This window comes from Podarcis erhardii, assembly GCF_964252035.2.
Source record: "Podarcis erhardii genome assembly, chromosome: 14".
Classification (NCBI taxonomy): domain Eukaryota; kingdom Metazoa; phylum Chordata; class Lepidosauria; order Squamata; family Lacertidae; genus Podarcis; species Podarcis erhardii.
The window spans coordinates 42,247,608-42,272,427 of record NC_138503.1 but is presented as its reverse complement, the minus strand read 5'-3'; the positions used below and the strand labels follow the sequence as shown (position 1 = coordinate 42,272,427).

Sequence of the window (24,820 nt, the reverse complement as noted above, 5' to 3'; positions counted from 1 at the left end):
CATAGGGCACACCTAGATTTTAGGGGGGGAAATAAAGAAAAAAAATTATTTTCCCCCCCCCCAGCCCCAAAGAGCAAAGAAGCCAAGACAGCGAGCGGGATCCATCCCGCTCGCTGTCTTGGCTTCCTTTTTAGCCGCGGGGCTGGGGCGGGGGAAACCCAAGCTTCCCCCAGCCCCCAGAACGGGTCTGGGAGCGGGGGCGAGGTTGCGCACAACCTCGCCTTCACTCCCGGAGCTTGCTGCTATCCGCAAGCCTTCTGAGCCCGGTGGGATCTCCTGCCGCGCTCCGAAGGCTTGCGGATAGCTGCCTGAAGCCTGGAGAGCGAGAGGGGTCGGTACGCACCAACCCCTCTCACTCTCCAGGCTTCAGCGAAAGCCTGCATTCGCTCCATAGGACGCACACACATTTCCCCTTCATTTTTGGAGGGGGGAAAGCGCGTCCTATAGAGCGAGAAATACAGTATATACCACCCAACAGCTTGAGAATCCATCTCAAGAATAGGAAGAACTTTCTGACGGTAAGAGCTGCTTGATCGCAGAACGGACTACCGTGAAAAATTGTGGATTCTCCTTCATTGGAGATTTCAAACACAGTTTGTACGGCCATGTTTCAAGGATTATTTAGCTGTGATTCCTGCATTGCAAGGGCTGGCACTGGATGACCTTGAGGTCCCTTCCAGCTCTACAGATCTGTGATTTTAAGCCTGCCTCTTGTTTTGACATAACATGCTTTCCCTCTGCCCCACTGGGTAGAAGGCAGAGCAGCTTCCAAAACAAAGCCTCACAATTTCTGCCAGTACAAACTTCCTCCTCCTCCTCCATCCCTCCAATGGTATGACGTCTTTCCATTTAAGCCCTCAAGTCTGTTTTAGTGATGTTCTCAGCCTCTCAGCAAAGCAGCCTGGGTCAAACACAGAGATAGATAGATATCCCATCTCTGGGGATAATCCAATCGCCTGGTGCGTGCATAAGAAGGGAGGGGTATCTCACATATACCATGGAATAATGAGGCACACTTGGAATTGCAATCATGGGAAAGGCCATACGATGAATGTTAAAACAGGGCAACCTGGAAGAACATAGGAGAAGCAGCTGCAGGAATGCAGAGCAAAAGCACATTTCTCCAGATGTGGCTTCAAGCTGTCTTTCTCATCACCACCTGTTGGACTTTAGCCTCCCACTTTACAACAACATGGAAGTGGAAGCATCCATCCCTGCGGTTGTGGGGCTGGCACTTCCTGGCCAGAGGTCTAGACTGGCACTGTGGGCAAGGCAAGTAGCCTATGGCTGCATTAATGCCACGTTGTGTAGCTTCAATGCTGCTCATACCATACAAAAGGCCCTCTCTGCAGCTAGGTACATACCAAACACTTAAAGCACATGACTTCCCCCAAATAATCCTGAGAATTCTGGTTGGTTAAGGGCACTGGGAATCATAGCCCTGGGGGGTAAACTACAGTTCCCAGGTGTGCATGCAGTCCAATAGTTATGGGACTGCCAGATGTGTCCATACAAACAGCTATCCATACATCCTGTGCAAATCAGGGAGGGCAGGTCCACCTCCTTCCCTGCTGGAAGTGGCAGGTTGTCCTCTTACTCCAGAGATCAGGTATAGGCAAACTCAGCCCTCCAGATGTTTTGGGACTCCAGATGTTTTGGGACTACAATTCCCATCATCCCTGACCACTGGTCCTGTTAGCTAGGGATGATGGGAGTTGTAGTCCCAAAACATCTGGAGGGCCGAGTTTGCCTATGCCCGCTAGAGATGCCCTGTTACAACCAAACAGAAGTGTAATGTGAACGACAAGGTAATGTTTCTGTTTCTGACAATTAAAGATTCTGTCTTTTTTGGCTGCCTGATCAGTGTCACACTATGTGGGGCTTTTTTCCCCCAGGGGGAACTCACAGGAATTCAGTTCCGGCATGTCTCTGGTGGGTGCCACTGCCACGCTAAGAGAATGAGGGAGGTGTTCATGGTGAGTTCCAGCACCTCTTTTTTATAGAAAAAGAGCACTGTGTAAATGTATATTCAAATTTCTTGAACACAGTGACACCAGGTGGCAAAGACCAAAATGGCTACCCTCTTATGACCAGACATGAACCACTTGATCTTTCAGCTGAAAGGGCAGGAACAAAATAATTCCCCCGATGAAATCATGGGACTCAAAAGGCAGTATGTGCACCGTGGTGGTTGGCTGTGATTTGAGATCATGGCAAAAAAAGGAATCTGAAAAACACGAGCAGCAGTATGTCTGAGCAGATATCGTGGAGCCTTAATGTGCTACGCTTAATGACATGCTGAGAAATGTACAAGGATTAGTTATGTGAAATGCAATGTAATTGGGTGGGCTGGATGCGCAGACAGGGAACACCCAGATATGGGGTTCCAGATCCCATGCCAAGAGTCATCTAGTCCAGGTTCCTGCAATGCAGGAATCATAGCTCAACACTGCTAAAGAGTCCCTGATAGATGGCCATCCAACCTCTTCGTGGAAACCTCCAATGAAAGAGAGTCCATCACCTTCCAAGGGAGTCCATCTCTCTGTCGAACAGGTCTTGGTGTCAGAAGTGCTCTACCACTGAGCTATGGCACACTGTTCCCTGCAGGGAAAACTGTCCTGGGGGAGGGGGCTTACTGGTTTGGTTACTGTGCAACTGAGGGGTTTTGAGTGCCTAACCAAAGCTTTTTCGGCAACTAAGTGGTCAAACAATCCCTGGGCTTCCCATCAGCCTTGGATCTGAGGAAAGGGCATGGATCTCAGCGCTGTTGCCAGGACAATCCCCACTCACTCAAATATGGAAGCCTACATGTAAACGTTCTCCAGAGAAAAAGAAGAGTTTGGATTTGATATCCCGCTTTATCACTACCCAAAGGAGTCTCAAAGCGGCAAACATTCTCCTTTCCCTTCCTCCCCCACAACAAACACTCTGTGAGGTGAGTGAAGCTGAGAGACTTTAGAGAAGTGTGGCTAGCCCAAGGTCACCCAGCAGCTGCATGTGGAGGAGTGGAGACGTGATCCCGGTTCACCAGATTACGAGTCCACCGCTCTTAACCACCACACCATGCTGGCTCTCAGAGGAGCAAAGCAAAAGCTGTAGGGGGGGCTTATTTCCATCAGGAACACGAGGCAGATGGAAAGAGTAAAACAACAACTTCTACTTTCCTCTTTCAGTGTTGCAGTCCTAATTGAAATCACACACACACACACACACACTCCTGCACATTACACGAAAATATAAACGCTTTCCATCTAGTTTGGCACCAATTTCTTAGAGGAATGCTCCTTCTGTGATGTCACAGCATTGTACCATGCGGATTGGTCATGGGTTAACTACTTACACATCATTAAAAAACAAAAACAAAAATGGGAATGGAAGATTTGTGCAGATTGGCATAAAATGTATGTATGCAAATTTGTATGTATAGGTGCAAATTTTAAAATACTCCCTAAAATATAAATAGGCTTCTTTCCCCTGAAATTGAGAATTGCTTTCAGATGGAGGACTCTCCTCTGTAAAGTAGGACACATCACCATCCTCATGGAATTGTAGAGTCGGAAGGGATCCCTAGGGGATCCAGCCCCCTGCAATGCAGGAATCTCAGCTAGAGCATCCATGACAGATGACCATCCAACTTCTGCTCAAAAACTCAAAAAAGTGAAGAAGAGTCATTCATCATCCATCGGTCCAGCTGCAAAAAAATGGGCTTGTCTACTGCCAAAGACAAGACCCTAAGCACCTGAGGGCTGCCTGTGACATGGAATGCACAGACATGCAAATTCTTTCCAGGAAGCACTAACATTGTGGCTGCCATCCATCCTTACCACCAGTCACTAAAATACTGCATAGCCCCACTTTAAAAAAAGAAAAGAAAGAACAAATGACAAAATCATCTGGAGTTACCAAATGCTTGAAGTATTCTGTTACGGGCAGTCTAAATATCCGCACGCAGCAGCTGACAGAACAGGGCATACCAGGCTCTTACAGCTGTTGTAGCTGATTCAAAGACCACCTTTGTTTCTGGAAACAAAGGACAAGGATAAGCCCAGCTGCCACCTCACAAGATGCAGCGCCGCTCAGGTCAAGAAACCTAGGCTGTAATCCATAACTTACTTAGTCCGGAAGCATTCCATTAAAGTTGACTGGGCTGCTCTGCAGCGAATGGGTTGTGGACTGCACCCTCTGCAAAGCTGAGCTGTACCACGTTACTTACAGATGCATATAAACTGAACATTAAAATAGGAGACCCATTGAATCTTTCTTCTGTAGGTGAGCCTGGCTTCCTCCTGCATCCACAACGTAAATGACATAGTAGTGGTTTGAACCCACAACTGGGCTACAGCCATCCTTCCCCTTATGCAGGCTATTATTATTATTATTATTATTATTATTATTATTATTATTAAGCACTGAGTATACCTTTATTCATTTAAACATTCGCATGTCACCTTATTTTTTTAAAAAAAGCACAATCAGTTTTAAAAGAGTTGCAAAGGTTCTCCAGGAGTTAATGACGCTACAGGCCACAGCCAATCAGCGCTGTGCATGCCAGGTTTCTGTGGCAAACTCACTAAACAGGATGGCATTGAATAGTGGCAGACCTTGGCGCCTCAAATTTCAGTGGCACCCTGTGAAATGCCAAAATCTGGTGGCAGTCTCCCACCCCACCCACCACTGCCTCTCACCTTCCGATGGTTGTTGTAGTTGTGGTTCCTGCTGCAGTGCCCCAGAAGCCCCATGCCTGGCGCAACCACACTGGGCGCTCTCTCTTAGATCCACCTTTGCACTGAGCTGAGCTCAACTCAGAAGACAATTTGAATCAAATGCAGTGCCTGCAGTTCTGAAGAGGCCTCAATGGTCACGTAAGGTTATTGTCTGCATGTGACCACCTTACCCTTAAATGTCTACTGCTTGGTGGAAAGGTAGAGCACAAATTTAACAAATGAATAAGCAAAATAAACTGCTATCCAACTGCTCAGCTAAAACCCAGCTTGATTATTTCCATTCCTGTTACCAATCCTAGATGGGCGCTCAGCTAGCAATGGGTAGCCAAAACGTGGATAAGGTGAAATCAGAGGACCATATCCTACCTTCTCTCATTGTCATCCAGGTGAGCAAAGAGCACGTTCTTGGAGATGGCCTTTGCCAGAGCAGTCATGGTTTTATAGTCCTTGGGAATAACCTAGGCAAGGAAGAGGAGAGAGAAACAACAATCTAGGTTCAGTCAAATGCCCCACCATGGACAATCTCACAATGAGGGATGTGCCTGAGTTTTAAGTTTCTAATAATAATAACCTTTTCTAAACAAAAATTAAGAAACATTAAAAAAATAACACATCTAAGCAGTACAGTACAGTGGTACCTCAGGTTACAGACGCTTCAGGTTACAGACACTTCAGGTTACAGACTCCGCTAACCCAGAAGTAGTACCTCGGGTTAAGAACCTTGCTTCAGGATGAGACTAGAAATTGTACGGTGGCAGCAGGAGGCCCCATTAGCTAAAGTGGTACCTCAGGTTAAGAACAGTTTCAGGTTAAGAATGGACCTCCAGAACGAATTAAGTTCTTAACCTGAGGTACCACTGTATAGCCATATATAACAGTGCATGAGAACATCAAAGCCCAGATAAAGTCCTCATATTTCTGATGCACTTCACCTCTCAAATGAGGATCAGATGCAATGATGAAAGCCCGTGTTGTGGATCAGATGCAATGATGAAAGCCCGTGTTGTGCAGTGGTTAGAGGAGGGGAGTCTATAGCCCAAAGATACCTAACCTGTGGCCCTCCAGATGCTGCTGAACTACAACTCCCATCATCCATGCTCTAACTAGGGCTGGTGGAAGTTGGATGGGGACCATATGTTGAGATTCCTGCATTACAGGGTGTTGGACTACATGGTCCCCAGGGCCCTTCCAACTCTACAATTCTATGATTCTGGGATCTTACAAAGGAACCGGTTTGACCCCTTCAGCAGTCCCTTCAAACTCTCATCTTACAGATGTAAATTCACAGGCTTCTGGCCATCCAAAAGGCATCATCCAAACCACCCCCTTCCCTTTCCTGTAGCAATGTACCGAGGACTGAAGTGTGCATGTATTTTGCAAAATGAAGTTTGAGCCACATTTTAATCGAGAAGCTGGGAGCCCCTGGGCTAGCCTGTGGCTTTCCTTATGACCTGGACTGTGCCAGCAAAGGAAAAGAGGGCAGGAGAGGGAGAGGCATTATTACCATGCAAGGAACATCAAATGGGGATATTAAGAACAGCTGACTAGGAAATAATTAAGCAGCTGGCAGTATCTTATAAAATATTACTTTTTGTAAATGCATCTTATGCAGTGAGATACATTAATCATTTAACTCGCTGTCTCAAATACTGGGTGGCTGCCAGCACGGCTTTATTTAAACCTGGGAGAGAAGCCCAGGGAACTGTTTTGACATGAAGAAAAACAAGGGTGAAGGGATTCAGGGCCCATTCGCACAACTGCTTCTGCATAGGATGGCTGCCACTTGGGACATGAGAGGCGGCTGTGTTGGTGATCTGTAGGAACTGGTATATTTTCTGTGCTCTGCCCTGATGAAATCGTTGAGCTGATCAGCAGCAGGCCTGGCTGAAACTACATGCGTGCCAATAGGGGCATGTGAAACCTCAGCATGGGCTCACTTAGCGATGTGAACAGCGTAATCATCTTGGATCGGAGAGGAAAGGGGTAGAAGACTCCTTTCGTGCTCTCGCTATCCATGCCATACTGCTATTCAATGGTGTTCTCTGAGCTTTTCGTTTCCATGCAGAAACAGGGAACCTGCCACCACCAAGTGTTGCTGAAAGCCCACCATACGTTTAAAGCAATCCTCCCAAACAATCCCTCTTCCCAGGGAACTCTGGGAACAGTAGCTCGGGGGGTAAGGTAAAGGACCCCTGGGTGTTTAAGTCCAGTCAAAGGCGACTATGGGGTTGTGGCACTCATCTCGCTTTCAGGCCGAGGGAGCCGGCGTTTGTCCACAGACAACTTTCTGGGTCCTGTGGCCAGCATGATTAAACTGCCTCTGGCGCAACAGAATACAGTGACGGAAACCAGAGCGCCAGGAAACATCGTTTACCTTCCCGCCGCAGCGGTACCTATTTATCTACTTGCACTGGTGTGCTTTCGAACTGCTAGGTTGGCAGGAGCTGGGACGGAGCAACGGGAACTCACTCCATCCTGTGGATTTGAACCAGCAACCTTCCGATTGGCAAGCTGTGGTTTAGACCACAGAGCCACCCGCATCCCTTCAGCTCTGTGGAGGGGAATAGGGGTCTCCTAAAACTCTCTTAACAAACCACAGTTCCCAGTATTCTTTAAGTGGAAGCCATGGCTGTTAAAGTGCTATAGGAGTGATTTGAATGGGTGCTGAGAATGGGACCCAGGTTCCCCACCCAGGTTCCCCACAGAGAACTCGGTCATGTGTAGCTATTCCAGTAGGGATGAATGTATTGCCCACCAGCTGAAGGGAGGTGACTGCAGCCCTTTTTCACTATGGCTAGCCCCGTCTATGTTGGTATGTGAGGAGTTTATATAGGAATTGCAGGGGGTTGGACTAGATAACTCTTGGGGTCCCTTCTAACTCTATGGTTCTATGGGCAGAGCAGAAAACACCGCTCTGGAGATCCAGCTTATTGGGAAGTTCTAGTCTATTCCCAACTCAGCATCACTTTTGATTTCTGGCTAGGTACGGTAGCTTATTGATGCAGCTTGGAGGTGGGGGAATGTTGCTGTGTGTGCGTCAATAAGCCATTTATAGCACTGGTCTCAAGAACAGGATCCCGCAGATCTTTACCTTCCTGACATAAGAAACCGCATCTTCTTCCGTGTACACCTCTGCACTGACTCCACCCCTTCTGTGCCGCGCCTTGACCACCGGGTTTGGGGGCGGAGGAGAAATTTCGTCATCGTGAGAATCCGATTGTGAGTTGGATTTCTGCCAAGCCAGGATCTGTTTGCATTCTTCCTGCAAGGGAGAAAGAAGAGTGAGAACCTGTTCTCCTCCACAACTGCCAGCCCAAACCATTTAATACCAGTTAACCCCACCAGTCGTCATCCCACATCGAAAATGGAGGCTACGTACTGTAAATATTTGCTAGTGTCCGACCCTTGGTACAAAAATGAGATTTGCAGTTTCAGAAGGGCTTCCACCCTTAATCCCCCAAGCACGGCTGTAAAACAAGCTCTGAATTTTTAGAGAGCTGAGTTTCTATATAGGAGAGGGACACTGAATGGTCTTGTTGGGGGGGCTATTTCTTTGAACTGCAAAACTGAAAATCATTGCACACATAACTGTTAAATTTTAACAACAAACATTGTTTGGGGAAAGATTTGGAACTGAAAAGAGGATTGTTTGTGTGTGAGAGAGAGAGAATTATTCCTACAAACACCAAAGAATTGCAGAATAGCAGACAGAGGCAATGTTCGATCATCCCAACCTATCCATCTCCCTTTCACAATCACTAGGAAATTTAGAAACCTGGAAAGAAGGGTAAAGGTAAAGGTAAAGGTACCCCTGCCCGTACGGGCCAGTCGTGTCCGACTCTGGGGTTGCGCGCCCATCTCGCTTAAGAGGCCGGGGGCCAGCGCTGTCCGAAGACACTTCCGGGTCACGTGGCCAGCGTGACAAGCTGCATCTGGCGAGCCAGCGCAACACACGGAAACACCATTTACCTTCCCGCTAGTAAGCAGTCCCTATTTATCTACTTGCACTCGGGGGTGCTTTCGAACTGCTAGGTCGGCAGGCGCTGGGACCGAGCAGCGGGAGCGCACCCCGCCGCGGGGATTCGAACTGCCGACCTGACATTCGGCAAGTCCTAGGTGCTGAGGTTTTACCCACAGTGCCACCCGCGTCCCGGAAAGAAGGGTAGGGGTGTATATAAAGGGTAAGTGATAGGGGAAAGTCATCACCCCTAATCCCAGATGATTGTGGGCTACCTATAGCTCCTCCGCACCAAAAGAAAGACAGTCTGCACATGCTTAAATGAATCCCTTGATTATTATGCTTTGCGTCAAGATAACCAATGTAGTGTCCTTCAGATGGTGTTAGACTACAACTCCCATCATCCCCAGGCAATCACGGCCAAGGATGACAAAGGTGTATGTAGCCCAACAACTTTTGAAGAGCACCACATTGGCTTCCCCGATGAAAAGCGCAATAATCACATTCGCTACCTCCCAATTTACATTTTCTAGGATTTAACACATGCACACATCCCAGTCAAAGTCAATTAACAGTGAGATCAAAATCTCCGGTGTACGGAAAGGGAGGTAAAGATTTTACAAAATCATGGGCGGCCTGCCAATTATCAGGTGGAATGTTTCATAGAGTGCAAATCACCACCCAGTAAAGCAGACCCTCCAAGTGTCCCTATTTTCCAGGGACAGGCCTGGATTTACAGAAGCCATCCTGGTTTCTGATTTGATCCCAGAATGTCTTGCTTTTCTATAGGACGTCCCTATTTTCACTGGAGAAATGTTGGAGGGTATGGAGTTATGTGACCCGTGAGCCAAGGAGATAACTAACAATACAACCTTTAGAAGACATTTGAAGGCAGCCCTGTATAGGGAAGTTTTTTTAATGTTTAATGTTTTATACAGTGGTACCTCGGGTTACAGACGCTTCAGGTTACAGATGCTTCAGGTTACAGACTCGCTAACCCAGAAATAGTACCTCAGGTTAAGAACTTTGCTTCAGGATGAGAACAGAAATCGTGCAGCAGCAGCGGGAGGCCCCATTAGCTAAAGTGGTATCTCAGGTTAAGAACAGTTTCAGGTTAAGAACGGACCTCCAGAACAAATTAAGTTATTAACCCGAGGTACCACTATATATGTTGGAAGCCGCCCAGAGTGGCTGGAGCAACGCAATCAGATGAGCGGGGTATAAATAATAAAATGATGATGATGATGATGATGATGATGATGATGATGGAACAGGACGCCCATATTTTCACTGGAAAAATATTGGAGGGTATGTGATGGCACAGATGACAAAGCTACCCCCTAATATCTACTTAGCTTAGGACCACAGTGGCAGATTTATGGTCTGCAGGGCCCTGTGTACAGTCCTTTTGGAGGGCCCTATTCATCCACCTAAGGGACGCAAGTAGCGCTGTGGGTTAAACCACAGAGCCTAGGACTTGCCGATCGGAAGGTTGGCAGTTCGAATCCCTGCGACAGGGTGAGCTCCCGTTGCTCTGTCCCTGCTCCTGCCAACCTAGCAGTTCGAAAGCACGTCAAAGTTCAAGTAGATAAATAGGTACTGCTCCAGCGGGAAGGTAAACAGCGTTTCCATGCGCTGCTCTGGTTCACCAGAAGTGGCTTAGTCATGCTGGCCACATGACCTGGAAGCTGTATGCCGGCTCCCTCTGCCAGTAAAGCGAGATGAGCGCCCCAACCCCAGAGTCAGTCACGACTGGACCTAACGGTCAGGGGTCCCTTTATCTTTATTCATCCACCTAAACAAAAGTGATGGGGGAGATGAATTTACTCTAACTGGTTCTCCAGAGTTTCAGGCAGGAATATCTGCCAGCCCTGGCTGGAGATGCCAGGGACTGAAACGGGGAACTTCTGCACACAATGTAGATGCTCTACCACTGAGCTACACTTGAGTCCAAGCCCCACAGTCCAACAACATCTGGAGGGCTATGGGTTCTCCACCCCTGACTCAAAACGACTTGACTGATAGCTTTCCAGTGAAAAACCTCTCCAGACCCAAGCAGATTGCTGATCGCCGTGTTCTGTCGTGCCATACACTGGGCCAGAGTCCCTGCCAAGTCTGATCACCTCTAGTATTGCACTGACAAGACAATTTAGGAAGTGTGTCTACCAAATAACAGGGTGCGGAGGAGGGAACAGCTCGGATCTCGGTGTCAGACATGTGGCTAATTACCATCTTAATCAGCTGGTTGTATTGACACAGGAAATGAGTTATGGTTAGCTCATCAGCTGTAGCCTGAGAAAAAGAAAGGAGTGCGGTGCTCAAAACTGTCTCCTGATTTAATGGCTTCTTCCCAAAAGGCGTAAGAGCGGCGAGAAAAACAGGTGATTCATGGACCAGTCAGCAGGAATATCTGCAACCACCTCAAAAAGATTATCTTTGAGCTAGGAACAATGCACAAAAAGAGGGCAAGGAGAGGCCAGGTCAACAATAAAAGCAGTGGCCTCCATATGTTGTTGAAAAACAGTCAGTGCTGAGTCCAGGGTTGTGTGGTTTCAATCACCCACAACCGTTTCTGCAGCAGGGTCCCTGCGAGCGTCTTAGAGCTACCCAATCTGCATGGAAAGGGAGCCCTTTTATCCACTGCCTGCTCCAAAGCCAAGCATTTGGGGAAGCCGAAAGTGCTTCTGTTTCAAGAGAATGGTGTGCAAACACTGTTAGCTACAATGGTGCTTCACAGAAAATACAACTTGAGTCATTCCAAAAGGCAATACTGGGGCACTCCACATTACTTGCACATGCACAGAAAACAGTAGATCTAACTCCAAAGCAATACATGGAGGTCTGCAATGATCTCTGCAATGCATTCCTAACGGTTGTATAAACTCAGAAAGTTGCATCATCTTAGAAGGGAGATGGCTGTGACTGTCAAGAATGGACCCTGCACTTTTGAACTTGCCCCTCTGCTACTGAGTACGACTCCCACCATCCCAGAGCATTGGCCTTCCTGGCTGGGGCTGATTGGAGTTGGGGTTCAACAATATGTTTGGGGCACTATATTGACTCACCGTGGGCTAGGTCCTTTGGAGATTTCCATTTTAGGAGGTGGGGAAGAGAACTAAATTGCAGAGATTTTTAGGAGTACGCATAGCATGGAGAATGAGGACAAAGAGGAGTTCTCTTCCTCTCATTCTATTAGAACGCAAGATCACCCAGTGTAATAATAATAATAATAATAATAATAATAATAATAATAATAAGTAGTAGTAGTAGTAGTAGTAGTAGTAGTAGTAGTACTAGTAGTATACCACCCTATACTCCCACATCCCAGGGCGGTTACAACATAAAATCACTATAGGAAACCACAAAATACATAATCAAAACAAAAACAACCCAATAACCTTCCCCCTTCCAACACATTTTAAAAGGGCTTTGGATATCAATCAGCCCAAGGCTTGCTTAAAAAGGATCATTTTGCCTGTCGCCTAAAGGTATATAATGAAGGCGCCCGGCGAACCTCCTCAGAGAGAGCATTCCACAAACAGGCATCCACTGCAGAGAAAGCCCGTTCTTGTCTTGTCACTCTCCACATCTCCCTTGGAAGAGATTCAGGAGAGACCACAGTTGTTCACAAAATGAACTTATGGAATTTGATGCCACCAGTTACAGAGTATTAAGAACCCTGGAGCAAACATATAAAATTGATGCAACTGATGATCTTGGCTGATGAATGAGTGATATTTGTAATGCAAATTGTCACTAATTGGTTTTTTAATGTTTTTAACGTTGCAGTTTTAAATAGTATTGTGATAGGTGTGTTAGAAATTCAATAATAAAAGAACAAAAGGTTTGTGTTCCGTTCAGCAGAAGAACAAATTTGCTCCAAACCACAGAAACTTTTTCAGCCTGTTTCTGAGCTCAACTTTGTCAAAAGAGAGCTTTTAAACAGGCAAGTCTTGTTCATTCTCTGCAAACTCGGTGCCCTCCATAAACATTCCAACAGATTCTTACTATCCTGTCACCAGATGCATCCACACCACTAACTTAACCTGGTATGGTACCTGTTTAACTGGCATGGCTTCCCATAAATCCTAGGCATTGTAATTTGGTGAAGGTACCGAGAACAATACTCTGTTTGCAGATGGTAAGCTTCTCTGACAAAAATAATTTCCCAGATTAGAATGGCTATTAATCCATTTTGAGCCTGTGGCATAGATACATACCTGAAACCACGACACACAAATCTGCCAGTATGGTTTACCGGTTATAGCGCTGGATGAAATCTGGGGGAACTCAGATTGAAATATCTGCTCAGTTACAAAGCTCACTGAGTAACTTGGACCAGTCACTACCTCTCACCTCAATAAACCCTCACAGGGTTGTTGTGAAGATAAAGGGGGGGGGAGAGCCAGGTACACTGTATTTTCTTCCTTCCAGGACAGGCAGCATATAAATACAAACAAACAAAGAACAACACAAAATGGTGCATAGCAACACCAACCTTTTTAAAAGAAAATTGTAGAAGAAAAACTGTACCTCTGTAGCAGCAGTAAATGATCGCCGACTAGCAAGATCAACCATGTTTCAGAAACAGCAGACCACAGCATATTAGAGTTAGTGGAAGGAAACTTTGGAGTCACCTGTTTCTGCTTCAGGCGGGGCCCATATGCATACCTGAGGCATTCCTCCAAATGCCTAGATGCCACCTCATCCTCAAATGCCCCAAAAATAAAGATTCCACAAGAGCTCACTTTCATAGAGGCTTCCCAATATTTTGCACTCTGCTGGCTCGGAACGGCTTGTCCATCAGCTCCTCAACAGCAGCACTGAGGATTCTGTGCTACCACAAGGCAAAACTCATCTGTTCTGCATTTCAGAATTTGCACTTGGAAAAACACTGAGATAGCTGCTAGCATTAAGAGAAGAGGGCTAGCTTTATATCGCTTTGGATTCACCATGCCACAAATATTGCTAACACAAATCATCTCCGTTTCCCATATCTGATTTCACCCCCCAAAAAAATGTTTTGGGGACTGATTTACAAAGCAACTCCCGCTGCAAAACAGGCTTTTTGCAGTCCCAGGTCACTGTCTTGCCCCCTCTTTTCCCAGCAACAAATCGCCCTGACCACAACTTTGCTTTCCTCCCCCCACAACTTCTTTGGTGCATGGTAAACTTAACGGAGGGCCCCTTATTGGACCGCCTGCTGCAATGAACAATGTAAGAATGGTGGAACCGGGAGGTTATTAAATCAAACAGACAGAGAGACAGAAAACCCCACTTTATAAGCCGAGTACCTGAGGGCAGCACCTTGAAATGATAAAGTACAAAATCCAAAGAATGCATCAAGATTAACATTTATATACTTCTTCTAAAGGAGACCTCCCACTTAGCTTGGGGGTTTTTTTGTTAGAGAGTAAATATAAAAATGCAAGTTACCATACGGTTCATTTGTTTAAAAAGAGATCTCTTCGCTACCAACTCCCTTTCTACGCAGCGAAGCAGCTAGCTTTTCCCATATGCTTCTCTTTGCTGCCCAGGTTCGAAAATCCATTACAGAACCCAAGCAAGGAAACTCAGGAAGACACGACAGCCAGGGCTAAGCTTTTAAAAAGTCATCGTCCACATATCCTGGGGTAAAACCGCACACTTGCGCACTCTCTCTCTCTCTCTCTTTTTCTCTCTCTCTCTCTCTCACACACACATACAGTTGTAGCAAATCTTTTAAAGGAACAATCAACAAACCTTTCAAGAGGGGCCCTTTAAGTATAACCATCTTCCAACGTAGCCTGCCATGAAGCCATCAACAGAAGTCACAAGTAAACACCTCACCCGTCCTTTTATTTATTTATTAAAACTGTCATCATGGCAACAAGCTCTCATGATGTACCAGAATGGCACGCATAATTCACAAGCGCAGAGATATTATGAGTTTGGACACTCTCTCCTTGACTTCATGCTTGGTTTAAACACAGAGAGAGAGAGACAAACACAAAGCCCCAGGGCTACAGAAAATAGAATGGGCCTTGTTGTACTCTTATTTCAGTGAAGGACTTAAGGAGAAAGAAGGGTTGGTCCAAGGCATATTGCTGCCTGAGGCAGAGCAGCAAATGGTGTCTGGCGCTTCTCACCCACCTCCAGCCAAGACGCTTAGAACCAGTGGTGGGTGGTGGCCATAGGGCGGAAGCCAGGGAGGTCAACAGTAGGTGGCGCCAGAGCCAGTGGACAGGCAGAGCCAACAACTTCTGGTTTTGTCGCCATCCTCCTCCTCCCTGTTGGGTTCTACAAGGGCAACACTGAAAAGAAGGAGGATGCAGTTGATAGCCAATGCCACCCCTTGGGATGGGTGTAGGTAAGAAGGCAGGCAGGTGGGGGCTGCTGATGCCACTGAGGTTGTTGGGGGCTGTGCCCCATTTGCTCTAAAGGAGCAGCTTCCACTCCATAGTAGCCAAGGTCAGTACCCAAGGTCAGTCAAGTGGCTTTGTTGTGCCTCCACTATCAGAGGCTTTTGAGTACTAATTGCTAGAAACCACGGGCTGGGAGAGCGCTGCTGTGTACAGATCCTGCTTGCGAGCTTCCCAGGGGGCATCTGGTTGGCCACTGTGAGAACGGGACAGTGGACATTGGTCAGTTTGGACTGATGCGGCACTGTCCCACCAATCTCAGTCTGCCCTCAGCTAGCCACCATCTTCATACCTTCTTAATTCCCGCCATTCCAGAGAGTTGCACTGCCTTTTGGCTTCCTCCTCCTTAATCTCAGTGTTGCTCTTGTAGAACTCAGCAGGGAGAAGGTCAGGAACAAAACTAGATTTAGCTCTGCCTATCATTGGCTCTGGTGCCACCTACTGTTGGACCTCCAGGCCTTCTGCCCCACCAGTCCCAATGGGCACCCAGATGTTGGACTGATTGGGACACTGATTCTTCTTAATTAGGCCAATGGCTGCATAAAATTGGGCCAAAGGCTGTAAGATTGCTTATAGCCTACTCCAGGTTTTTTTTTCCAGTTCTACAAAGCAAATCTCCTGACAGGTCCATGGGACTTGCTTATTTCAGTGATTATTTATTTCCAAGAAAATAGCATTTTCTTCCTTGTCATTACATCTGTTGACCTCCTCCATCACCATCTAAGAGGTTTCAGCTTGTAAGAGGTAGACTCAAATTGACTATATGGATTTTTCCGGGAAGGGCTTCAAAAGAAAAAGCTAGCTATTAAATACCACCTAAGTGCTCTCCATTTGTTCTCTTCCACCTCTCGCAGCATTCTGAAAAATAACAGCGTGGAGCATGTTCCAAATAAATTATTCCATCCATTTCTTTTCATCAGGATTGATCCTAAGAAACATCACCCGAGTTGCCCTGAAAACCATTTCATCTACAAAACGAAACAAAACTTCTAAAACTCTTTTCTGGTTGTCCTTGAAATTATCCACAGTGAATCTGAATCGCTATTGTTGCTAATTAATTACAGAGGCTGCAATCCCAGCTTCATGTTTTTATCATTTTAAAAAGAGTATAAACAAGTACAAAAATACAAAATACAGAAAAACAAAGGGCAAATCCAACTCTCTTAAACACTTGTGAGAAATTGGAAACCCTAAAAATTGCTCACCTCTCCCCTAAAGGCAACCCATATATATTATACCAGCACAATTAAGCAGCAGATATGGGGACATCACCTTGCAACAAAGATCCCTATAGTTAAAGCTATGGTTTTCCCAGTAGTGATGTATGGAAGTGAGAGCTGGACCATAAAGAAGGCTGATCGCCAAAGAATTTATGATTTTGAATTATGGTGCTGGAGGAGACTCTTGAGAGTCCCATGGACTGCAAGAAGATCAAACCTATCCATTCTGAAGGAAATCAGCCCTGAGTGCTCACTGGAAGGACAGATCCTGAAGCTGAGGCTCCAATACTTTGGCCACCTCATGAGAAGAGAAGACTCCCTGGAAAAGACCCTGATGTTGGGAAAGATGGAGGGCACAAGGAGAAGGGGACGACAGAGGACGAGATGGTTAGATAGTGTTCTCGAAGCTACCAGCATGAGTTTGACCAAACTACGGGAGGCAGTGGAAGACAGGAGTGCCTGGCTGCTCCGGTCCATGGGGTCACGAAGAGTTGGACACGACTAAACAAAAACAACAACAATATGGGGTAAGCCCCAATGAATTCAATAGGAACATAAGAAACTACGTTTGACTATAAAGCGTACATAAATTTGTGAGTCTGCTTCCCTGCATGCCAGCCTTTCATTTCCACCCACACGCAGTCCAGCTCCAATAATGGAAATGAGTCCATTGTAGCAGGGTCTTCAAGCAGCCCAGCAACTCTCCCCCCAATTTACAGCAAAACTGGCAATCATCTGCTCAACCAAAACAATACTTGGTTAAGTTTCCAAATGGGGTTAAAATGGGCCAATCATAAATCCCTCTTTTTTATTGCCCTGGTTTCTCTGTAACACCCACTTTTTGTTTCACAAAAAAACATGTTCTCCACTTTCTTTACCATGTGTTCATTGGATTTTCCATGGACCTACACAGAACCCATCCGTCCCATCCCTGTACAATCACTTGATGCTCCTTGAACCTGCATAGAACCCATTGCTTCAATTCCTGGTCTCCCTCTCGATGCTCCTCTGACCTGTCTAGAACCCTCCACTGTCTTCCCTCCATTCTTGCTTGGTGCTCCTTCTGCCCACGTGAAACCCTCTTTTGATATCCTTCTTTTTCATACTTGTTCTTGGCTTGCCAAGACTTGACATTTCCAATGCAGAAATAACATTTCAAAAAGAAGATAGAGAAGTCCCAAACAAAGATTTTTCAAATGTATTATTTTTTGCTGCAGCATAGAACCCTTGTTGGCAACTAATTAAACAAGGAACAAATCTTGAACTCAACAATGCACAGAGGCCAACCATCACTGGATCTGACACCAAATGCATTCCCAGGCAAGTTGAGACACTGAAATCCCATCTCTCAACAACAGTGGCTATGGCACACCCTGCCCTTGAGCAGACACCTTACAGGCTAGTCCAGGGATAGGAAATGGGTGGCCTTCCAGATGTTGATGTCGTGAACCCTGTCTGGACAAAGAGTTGGAGGCTGCAGGGCCATCACATGAGGGTCTAGGTCTGGGTAAGGGTTCAGAGCTGACTGCAGAAGACAGGAAGACTATTGTGCCTGAGGCAGTTGGACAAGAACTTAGATAGGAATTTCCTAGACCACAAAAGCCAGAGCTTGGACCCTCACAGGCAACCTCCCCTGAGCCTGAAGAACCAATGTCTCCCACCACACATCACTAGTCAGGGACAGCTGTGAGTGCAGAAAGGTTATGGAACAAAGGAGGGGTCTTCAGGTCAGAGGGTTGGCCCTTAAGTTACTCAAGGTGTGGGGAGGAAGTCTGGAGTAAGAGGCATAAGAGGCCTCAATCTGCTCCCCACCTTTGTTGGAGAAAGTTGCTTGCTTGGAGCTTTCTGTGGAGAGAGAGGCATAAAAGGAATCTGGAGAAAGAGGTGGGTATAGAAGGCTTTAGTCTGCTCCCAACCATTGATGGAGAAAGATGCTCACTCAGAGCTGTCCATGGTCCAAAAACCTTCAACCAGCTTTGCTTCTTTCTCTGTAGGCTTTGGAACTGGACCAGAACACAACTCCTGTTTTCACTGGCCTCAGCTAGCACGGCCAATATTTAGGGACAATGTGATACTTATTCCAGAGACATCTGGAGGACCACTGTCCTCAGCCCAGGTATAATTCCATGCCCATTTCTCCAGAGGTAGTTTGTTTTATTTATTTCCAGATATTTGCAAAATGCCTAGGCTGGCCACTTATCCAACACCCAAAAGTGGATCGCCAAAAAAGCAGACAAAGGAGGATGCCAATTTGCACAGGATTTGTATATGATTACTTGAATGCACCAATGCAAATTTAGATATATTACTGTAAGTTATAAGAAATACAATACATTTTGCCATAGTGGTAAAGACTGACCAGCTGGCCTGTGCTGACTGTAAACAGGGGAGGAAGTGCTCTCCCATCTTAGAGTCCTTTATCTTAAAATGGGCGTTGGACTGGACAGCCCATCAAATGGAGGACCAGTCCTGCCATGCATACTGTCTTGAACTGGCAGGACAATGGAGAGGAGGAAGAGCATCCCAGTGAGGGGTGCAGCCATGACTGGGACCCACTGAAGCAAGCCAGGGATGGGAAAGGGGTTTCAGAAAGTACACACAGGGTGACAGATGCCGGCTAGGGGATGGGGGTCAGTGTGCAGGGACCAGAAGAGCAGGACCCCTAGTCAGGGCCAGAGAGGCCCCCATCTCCATGAACAAGGTGGGCTCTGAGGCAGAGGGAGCAGTGGGAGGTATGCTTAGGGAGGCCGAGGCAGGCAAGGGCCCACAGCCCAGGTGGAGCAGGCTCAGAACAGGTGAGGATCACAAGCCTTGTCAAGCCCAGATGGTGCAATCAACATGCAAGAATCATAGAATCATAGAATCATAGAGTTGGAAGAGGCCACAAGGGCCATCGAGTCCAACCCCCTGCCAAGCAGGAAACACCATCAGAGCACTCCTGACATATGGTTGTCAAGCCTCTGCTTAAAGACCTCCAAAGAAGGAGACTCCACCACACTCCTTGGCAGCAAATTCCACTGTCGAACAGCTCTTACTGTCAGGAGGTTCTTCCTAATGTTTAGGTGGAATATTCTTTCTTGTAGTTTGGATCCATTGCTCCGTGTCCGCTTCTCTGGAGCAGCAGAAGACAACCTTTCTCCCTCCTCTATGTGACATCCTTTTATATATTTGAACATGGCTATCATATCACCCCTTAACCTCCTCTTCTCCAGGCTAAACATGCCCAACTCCCTTAGCCATTCTTCATAAGGCATCGTTTCCAGGCCTTTGACCATTTTGGTTGCCCTCCTCTGGACACGTTCCAGTTTGTCAGTGTCCTTCTTGAACTGTGGTGCCCAGAACTGGACACAGTACTCCAGGTGAGGTCTGACCAGAGCGGAATACAGTGGCACTATTACTTCCCTTGATCTAGATGCTATACTCCTATTGATGCAGCCCAGAATTGCATTGGCTTTTTTAGCTGCCGCGTCACACTGTTGGCTCATGTCAAGTTTGTGGTCAACCAAGACTCCAAGGTATAAACGGGAAGCAGAGCTGAGGTGCAAGGTATAAATGGGAAGGTGCAAGGTATAAACAGGAAGCAGAGCTAAGGTGCTGGTTCTGCTTAAATGTTGATGGACCTCAGCTTAGATGCTCTGGCATCTCTATGGGACTGTGCTTCGGTTTTGGCTTTGGACTGTTTTTTCTGACTGATGGACTTTGGGCTTGGCTTACTTAGATTGACCCTGGACTACGTTCCCTGACTTTGGATTTGACATACTGTATACACCAGCAGGAGGGACACGGGTGGTGCTGTGGGTTAAACCACAGAGCCTAGGACTTGCCGATCAGAATGTCGGCAGTTCGAATCCCCGCGACGGGGTGAGCTCCCGTTGCTCGGTCCCTGCTCCTGCCAACCTAGCAGTTCGAAAGCACATCAAAGTGCAAGTAGATAAATAGGTACCACTCCGGCGGGAAGGTAAACGGCGTTTCTGTGCACTGCTCTGGTTAGCCAGAAGCAGCTTAGTCATGCTGGCCACATGACCTGGAAGCTCCCTTGGCCAATAAAACGAGATGAGCACTGCAACCCCAAAGTCAGTCACAACTGAACCTAATGGTCAGGGGTCCCTTTACCTTTACCTTTATACACCAGCAGGACTTGCCGCTAGGTAGACCAGGAGGTTCAGGACACACTCAGGACTTGTTGTTGTTTTCATTTTGTATTTTTTGATGTAAACCACCCCATATCTTTGGATGAAGGGTGTATATAAATAATGATGATGATGATGATGATGATGATGATGATGATGTAACATCAGCATCCTTTACAGCAGGGATGGGTAGTCTATGGTCCTTCAGATGTTGTTCAACTCCAACTCCCACCAGCCTAGCCAACTGTCAGGGATGAAGGGAGCTGTAGTCCAACAAGGTCTGGAGGAGCACAGGTCTCCTGTTTCTGCTTCACGTGATAATAACAACCTCATATCTCTCTTATGTTCCTCCAGCTCTACTTCTCCTCCCACAAAATTCTTTCCCTTATAAGAACATGAGCTATTAGCAAATCCTGTAAACTTTTCAATAGAATTACCATTCCCCTCGGCAATCCAACCCTAAATTAACAGAAAGACTCAAATGCTTGGGAAAGAGCTATATGTGAATTACGTTCTCTTTCAGGCAGGTGTTCTTGGCTTGTGAGGTCATGGAACTCCTCACAAAGCTAAGGCACCCTTCTGCGCATGCTCCTGGTTGGCCACATTGGCCAGGAACAGGATTGGTTGTCTTCATATATTAACTTTCAGCTCATCATCAACAAACTGTCTTCCAGAAGGATTACTCTGCTGTGGTTTGTGCAAGATATTTGGGATATATAACCAGGGCTGGCTTTTGTTTTTTAATTTCCCTTGACTATAGCCACATTGCTCTGGTTCAAATGTCTTGTGCTGCACACTTCCAAATATCACAATGCCTGTGCAAGTAAATAATAATAATAATAATAATAATAATAATAATAATAATAATAATAATAAATTTATTATTTCTACCCCGCCCATCTGGCTGGGTTTCCCCAGCCACTCTGGGCAGTTCCCAACAGAGGACTAAAAACAGAACAAAACTTCAAACATTAAAAACTGCCCTAAACAGAGCTGCCTTCAGATGTCTTCTAAAAGTCAGATAGCTTATTTTCTTGACATCTGGTGGGAGGGCGTTCCACAGGGCAGGCGCCACTACCGAGAAGGCCCTCTGCCTGGTTCCCTGTAACTTCGCTTCTTGCAATGAGGGAACCGCGAGCTCCCACTCGCCCCAGACTGGTGTTTTATTGTGGATGTATCCTGCAAGATGTTATTGGCACAATAATAGCACATTCCTGATGGATTTCCTCTGCTTTAGTTTGCTCTGTGATGCTTTCCCAGTGCTGCCACATTGGCCCCATCTGTGATGGGTTGTTGTTTTTTTTGTCCCCTGCTTAAAACATTTGTGTTTGGGCAATACCAGGCATAGGCAAACTCGGCTCGCCCGATGTTTTGAGACTACAGTTCCCATCATCCCTGACCACTGGTCCTGTTAGCTAGGGATGATGGGAGTTGTAGTCCCAAAACATCTGGAGGGCCGAGTTTGCCTGTGCCTGGGCAATACTATCCAGACATGTAGATGTTTACATGTTTAAAACTCTCTTTAGTTGGTTGCTGGTTTTATTATTGTTTTTAGACAGAGATATATATTTTTTAGACAAATGCTTTTAACAACTTATTTTTAGCTGCCTTTGCTGGTAATTTTAATATTTCTTGTAAATCACTTAAGGTTTTGTTACAATCAGGCCATGCTTGCCTCTGAAACAATCTGTTGCCACATCTTATCAAGGATTCTAGTAAAATCTACTTAGCGAATATTCTTGCTCCATTCCTGCTTCCATCCTCACTTTCCTTCACAAGCAGTGACCTTCTCAAAGCCTCCATCCCCGTTTTCTCTCGACTGCTTCACTGTCGAGCACAAAGGAGGCACATTCCCCATCCTTCAAAGCTCATTTAGCCGAACAGAGCTGCCGTCATCCTGAAACGCAAGCTTTTCATGCAAAATTCATACCCACATCTCTGCAGACATGGCTTTTATGATGCATTAAGCTGTAACGTCAAGCTAAGCTGCAAACACGGCTACGCTTGCTCTGCAAAACATCAAGACACTAATAAGGGAAGGTGGCAACTATTAGGGTGGGGGTGGGGGGGTCAAATCTACTCTGGCTGTGCTGAAGATTAAAGCAGGATTGTACAACAACACATCACCCGTCCCCTCTTGAGTTTAGAGGTTGATGGGTCTGAGTTCAGCTGATGCCAACAACTCCAACGCAGAAAAAGTTAGCAAGAAAATGTCTTGGTGGTTGGTGCCTATTAGAAATGGTAAGGCAGAAGGCAAATGACCAACAGGAGGCGGAGCCAGAACCAATGATAGGCGGAGCCGACCGATTGCAAGTAAGAAAACAGGCAGGTAGGTGCTGGCTAGCTGAGGGCAGACTGAATCCAGTGGGTTAGTGCCCCCTTTGCCCTAATGGAGCAGCTGCCTGTGACTACATGGCGGAAACCATGAGCTTCAGAGTCAGAATCCTACTCTGGTTCACTGTGCCACCAGCATCTGCTGGATGGGAAAGGGAACTGCTGGGATATCAAACTAGGAGACTTGGCACCAAAGTACGGAATCCTCCTGGCTCACCCAGGGGCCAATCCGGCTGCATGTCCTGACGACTAAGGGGGCCACTTATCCATTTCCCAAAATTAGCGAGAACAAAACAGGACACCAATTTGCCTATCAGTTGCATGTACTAGTTTACATGTAAAGATGAAGATAATTGGAAATAATTACTACAATTTAAATAGGCATTCAATACGCCCCATCCTAGTGGGGAACCAGGCAGAGGGCCTTCTCGGTAGTGGCACCCGCCCTGTGGAACACCATCCCATCAGATGTCAAGGAAATAAACAACTATCTGGCTCTTAGAAGACATCTGTTTAGGGAAGTTTTTAATGTTTGATGCTTTGTCGTGTTTTTAATATTCTGTTGGGAGCCAACCAGAGTGGTTGGGGAAACCCAGCCAGATGAGTGGGGTATAAATAGTAAAATAATAGTAATAGTAATAACAATAACAATAATAACAATAATAATATCACTGTGACCAGGTAACCTGTGTGCCTGTTCAGTCTGCTATCCAGGTGCTGCTAACTTCAAGGTCCTACACCTGTTCTCCCTTCTTAGGGGTGTTTGACTTTAAGCTGACCTCAGAGTAGACACCCTTCAAATAGAAGGCAGTTCTCCAACATTTTTCAAACAGAAGATAGGACACCCTAGTCATAGCTCAAGAGTCTGGCAATTTCCAGGACTAAAGCAGTCCCATCATCCCTGACCATTGGCTAAGCTGGCTGGGGATGATGGGAGTTGTAGTCCATCAATATCCAAGGTGAAAGAAAACAGGACTAGAGGCTGAGGGTCAGTGGTCCACCACTGAACCAGAGCTCCTCAAGCCCAAGATGCCACAGATCTCTGGGCCAGAGACTCCAATTCCAGGTCCAGCAAGCGCTGGCAAGTAGGTGTTGTGTTGAAAATGGGCCGAGCAGCCCCAGTGGAGCACCAGGTGTCCTAGTGAGTTACCTCAGAAGCACAGAACCTTTTTCACTGAGTGTCACATTCCCTTCTGAGGCCACATGGCAGTCATCAATGGGGACAGAGGCAAAGTGGGAAACACAACTAACGTAAATTTCATCTCTGTATGGTAGATTGTTTTCTACATACATTCACACGCTCCTCTCTGTCGCCCATCCGGGCAGGCAAGAGGAATGATCAAAGTTCAAAGATATTTGCCAGTCAGGGAATAACACCAAGGATGAGATGAAACAACAACACGTGCAACCAAAGCTTTTTTGGGAGGTACAAAATGAGGTGCCAGTGCTTGTATCTTGATTAACGTGCAAGATGGCAGCCATGGGCAGTAAAATAGAGAGAGAGAGAGGTGTCAGTACTTCATTAAAAAAGCAGATAAAAGCAAGAACATAGCAATAAAACACAGTAAAATCCCAGTACTCAATCAGAGCGTGACTGCTAGGCACAGAAGTCTATACCAATGGTGGCCAGCTGAATTGGGTCTCAGAAGCCCTTCCCTTCCTTCCCTGAGCACTTATAGAACTGAGCAGGCAGGAAAATGGGGACCTAGCTAGAATTAGTTGGCTTTTCTGTCATTGGCTATAGCTCCCCCTACTGTTGGCCTCCTGCCCTACCAGTATCAATGGGCACCAGCCACTCCTGACTTGAAGTTCTTATGGGGAAGTCCACCTGTTTCTTCCTCTGCTCAGTCAGATTTCTGGCTTTGGGCTGGCCTGTCTCTGTGCATGCTTTAACTCAGCTGACAGCCCACAGTTATCTGAGAGGCCTGCCTGCCTACCCTCAACTTCAGAGTCTGACAAGGCAAGCTCAAGACCTAATTCCCCCATCACATTGTGGCCACATCCATACCATAATCCTGAAGCACTCATGCCATTTTAAGGACCATGGCTTCCC

General features: G+C 46.5%; 1 protein-coding gene across 5 annotated transcripts in view; it reads right to left on the bottom strand.

Moving 5' to 3' along the window:
- PRKAR1B (protein kinase cAMP-dependent type I regulatory subunit beta) overlaps positions 1–24,820 on the bottom strand; it is a 110,246-nt gene that overhangs the window by 78,039 nt on the left and 7,387 nt on the right. For 3 of the 5 annotated variants that reach the window (XM_081839964.1, XM_081839965.1, XM_081839963.1), the window contains exons 3-4: positions 7,816–7,986; positions 5,091–5,182 (exon numbers count right to left, since the gene is read on the bottom strand). In XM_081839964.1, the coding sequence (XP_081696090.1) occupies positions 5,091–5,182; positions 7,816–7,986 (263 nt within the window). Of the gene's footprint in view, positions 1–5,090; positions 5,183–7,815; positions 7,987–13,430; positions 13,567–14,118; positions 14,361–24,820 lie in introns of those variants that run through there. The other 2 variants (XM_081839966.1, XM_081839967.1) reach the window with 2 other exon arrangements.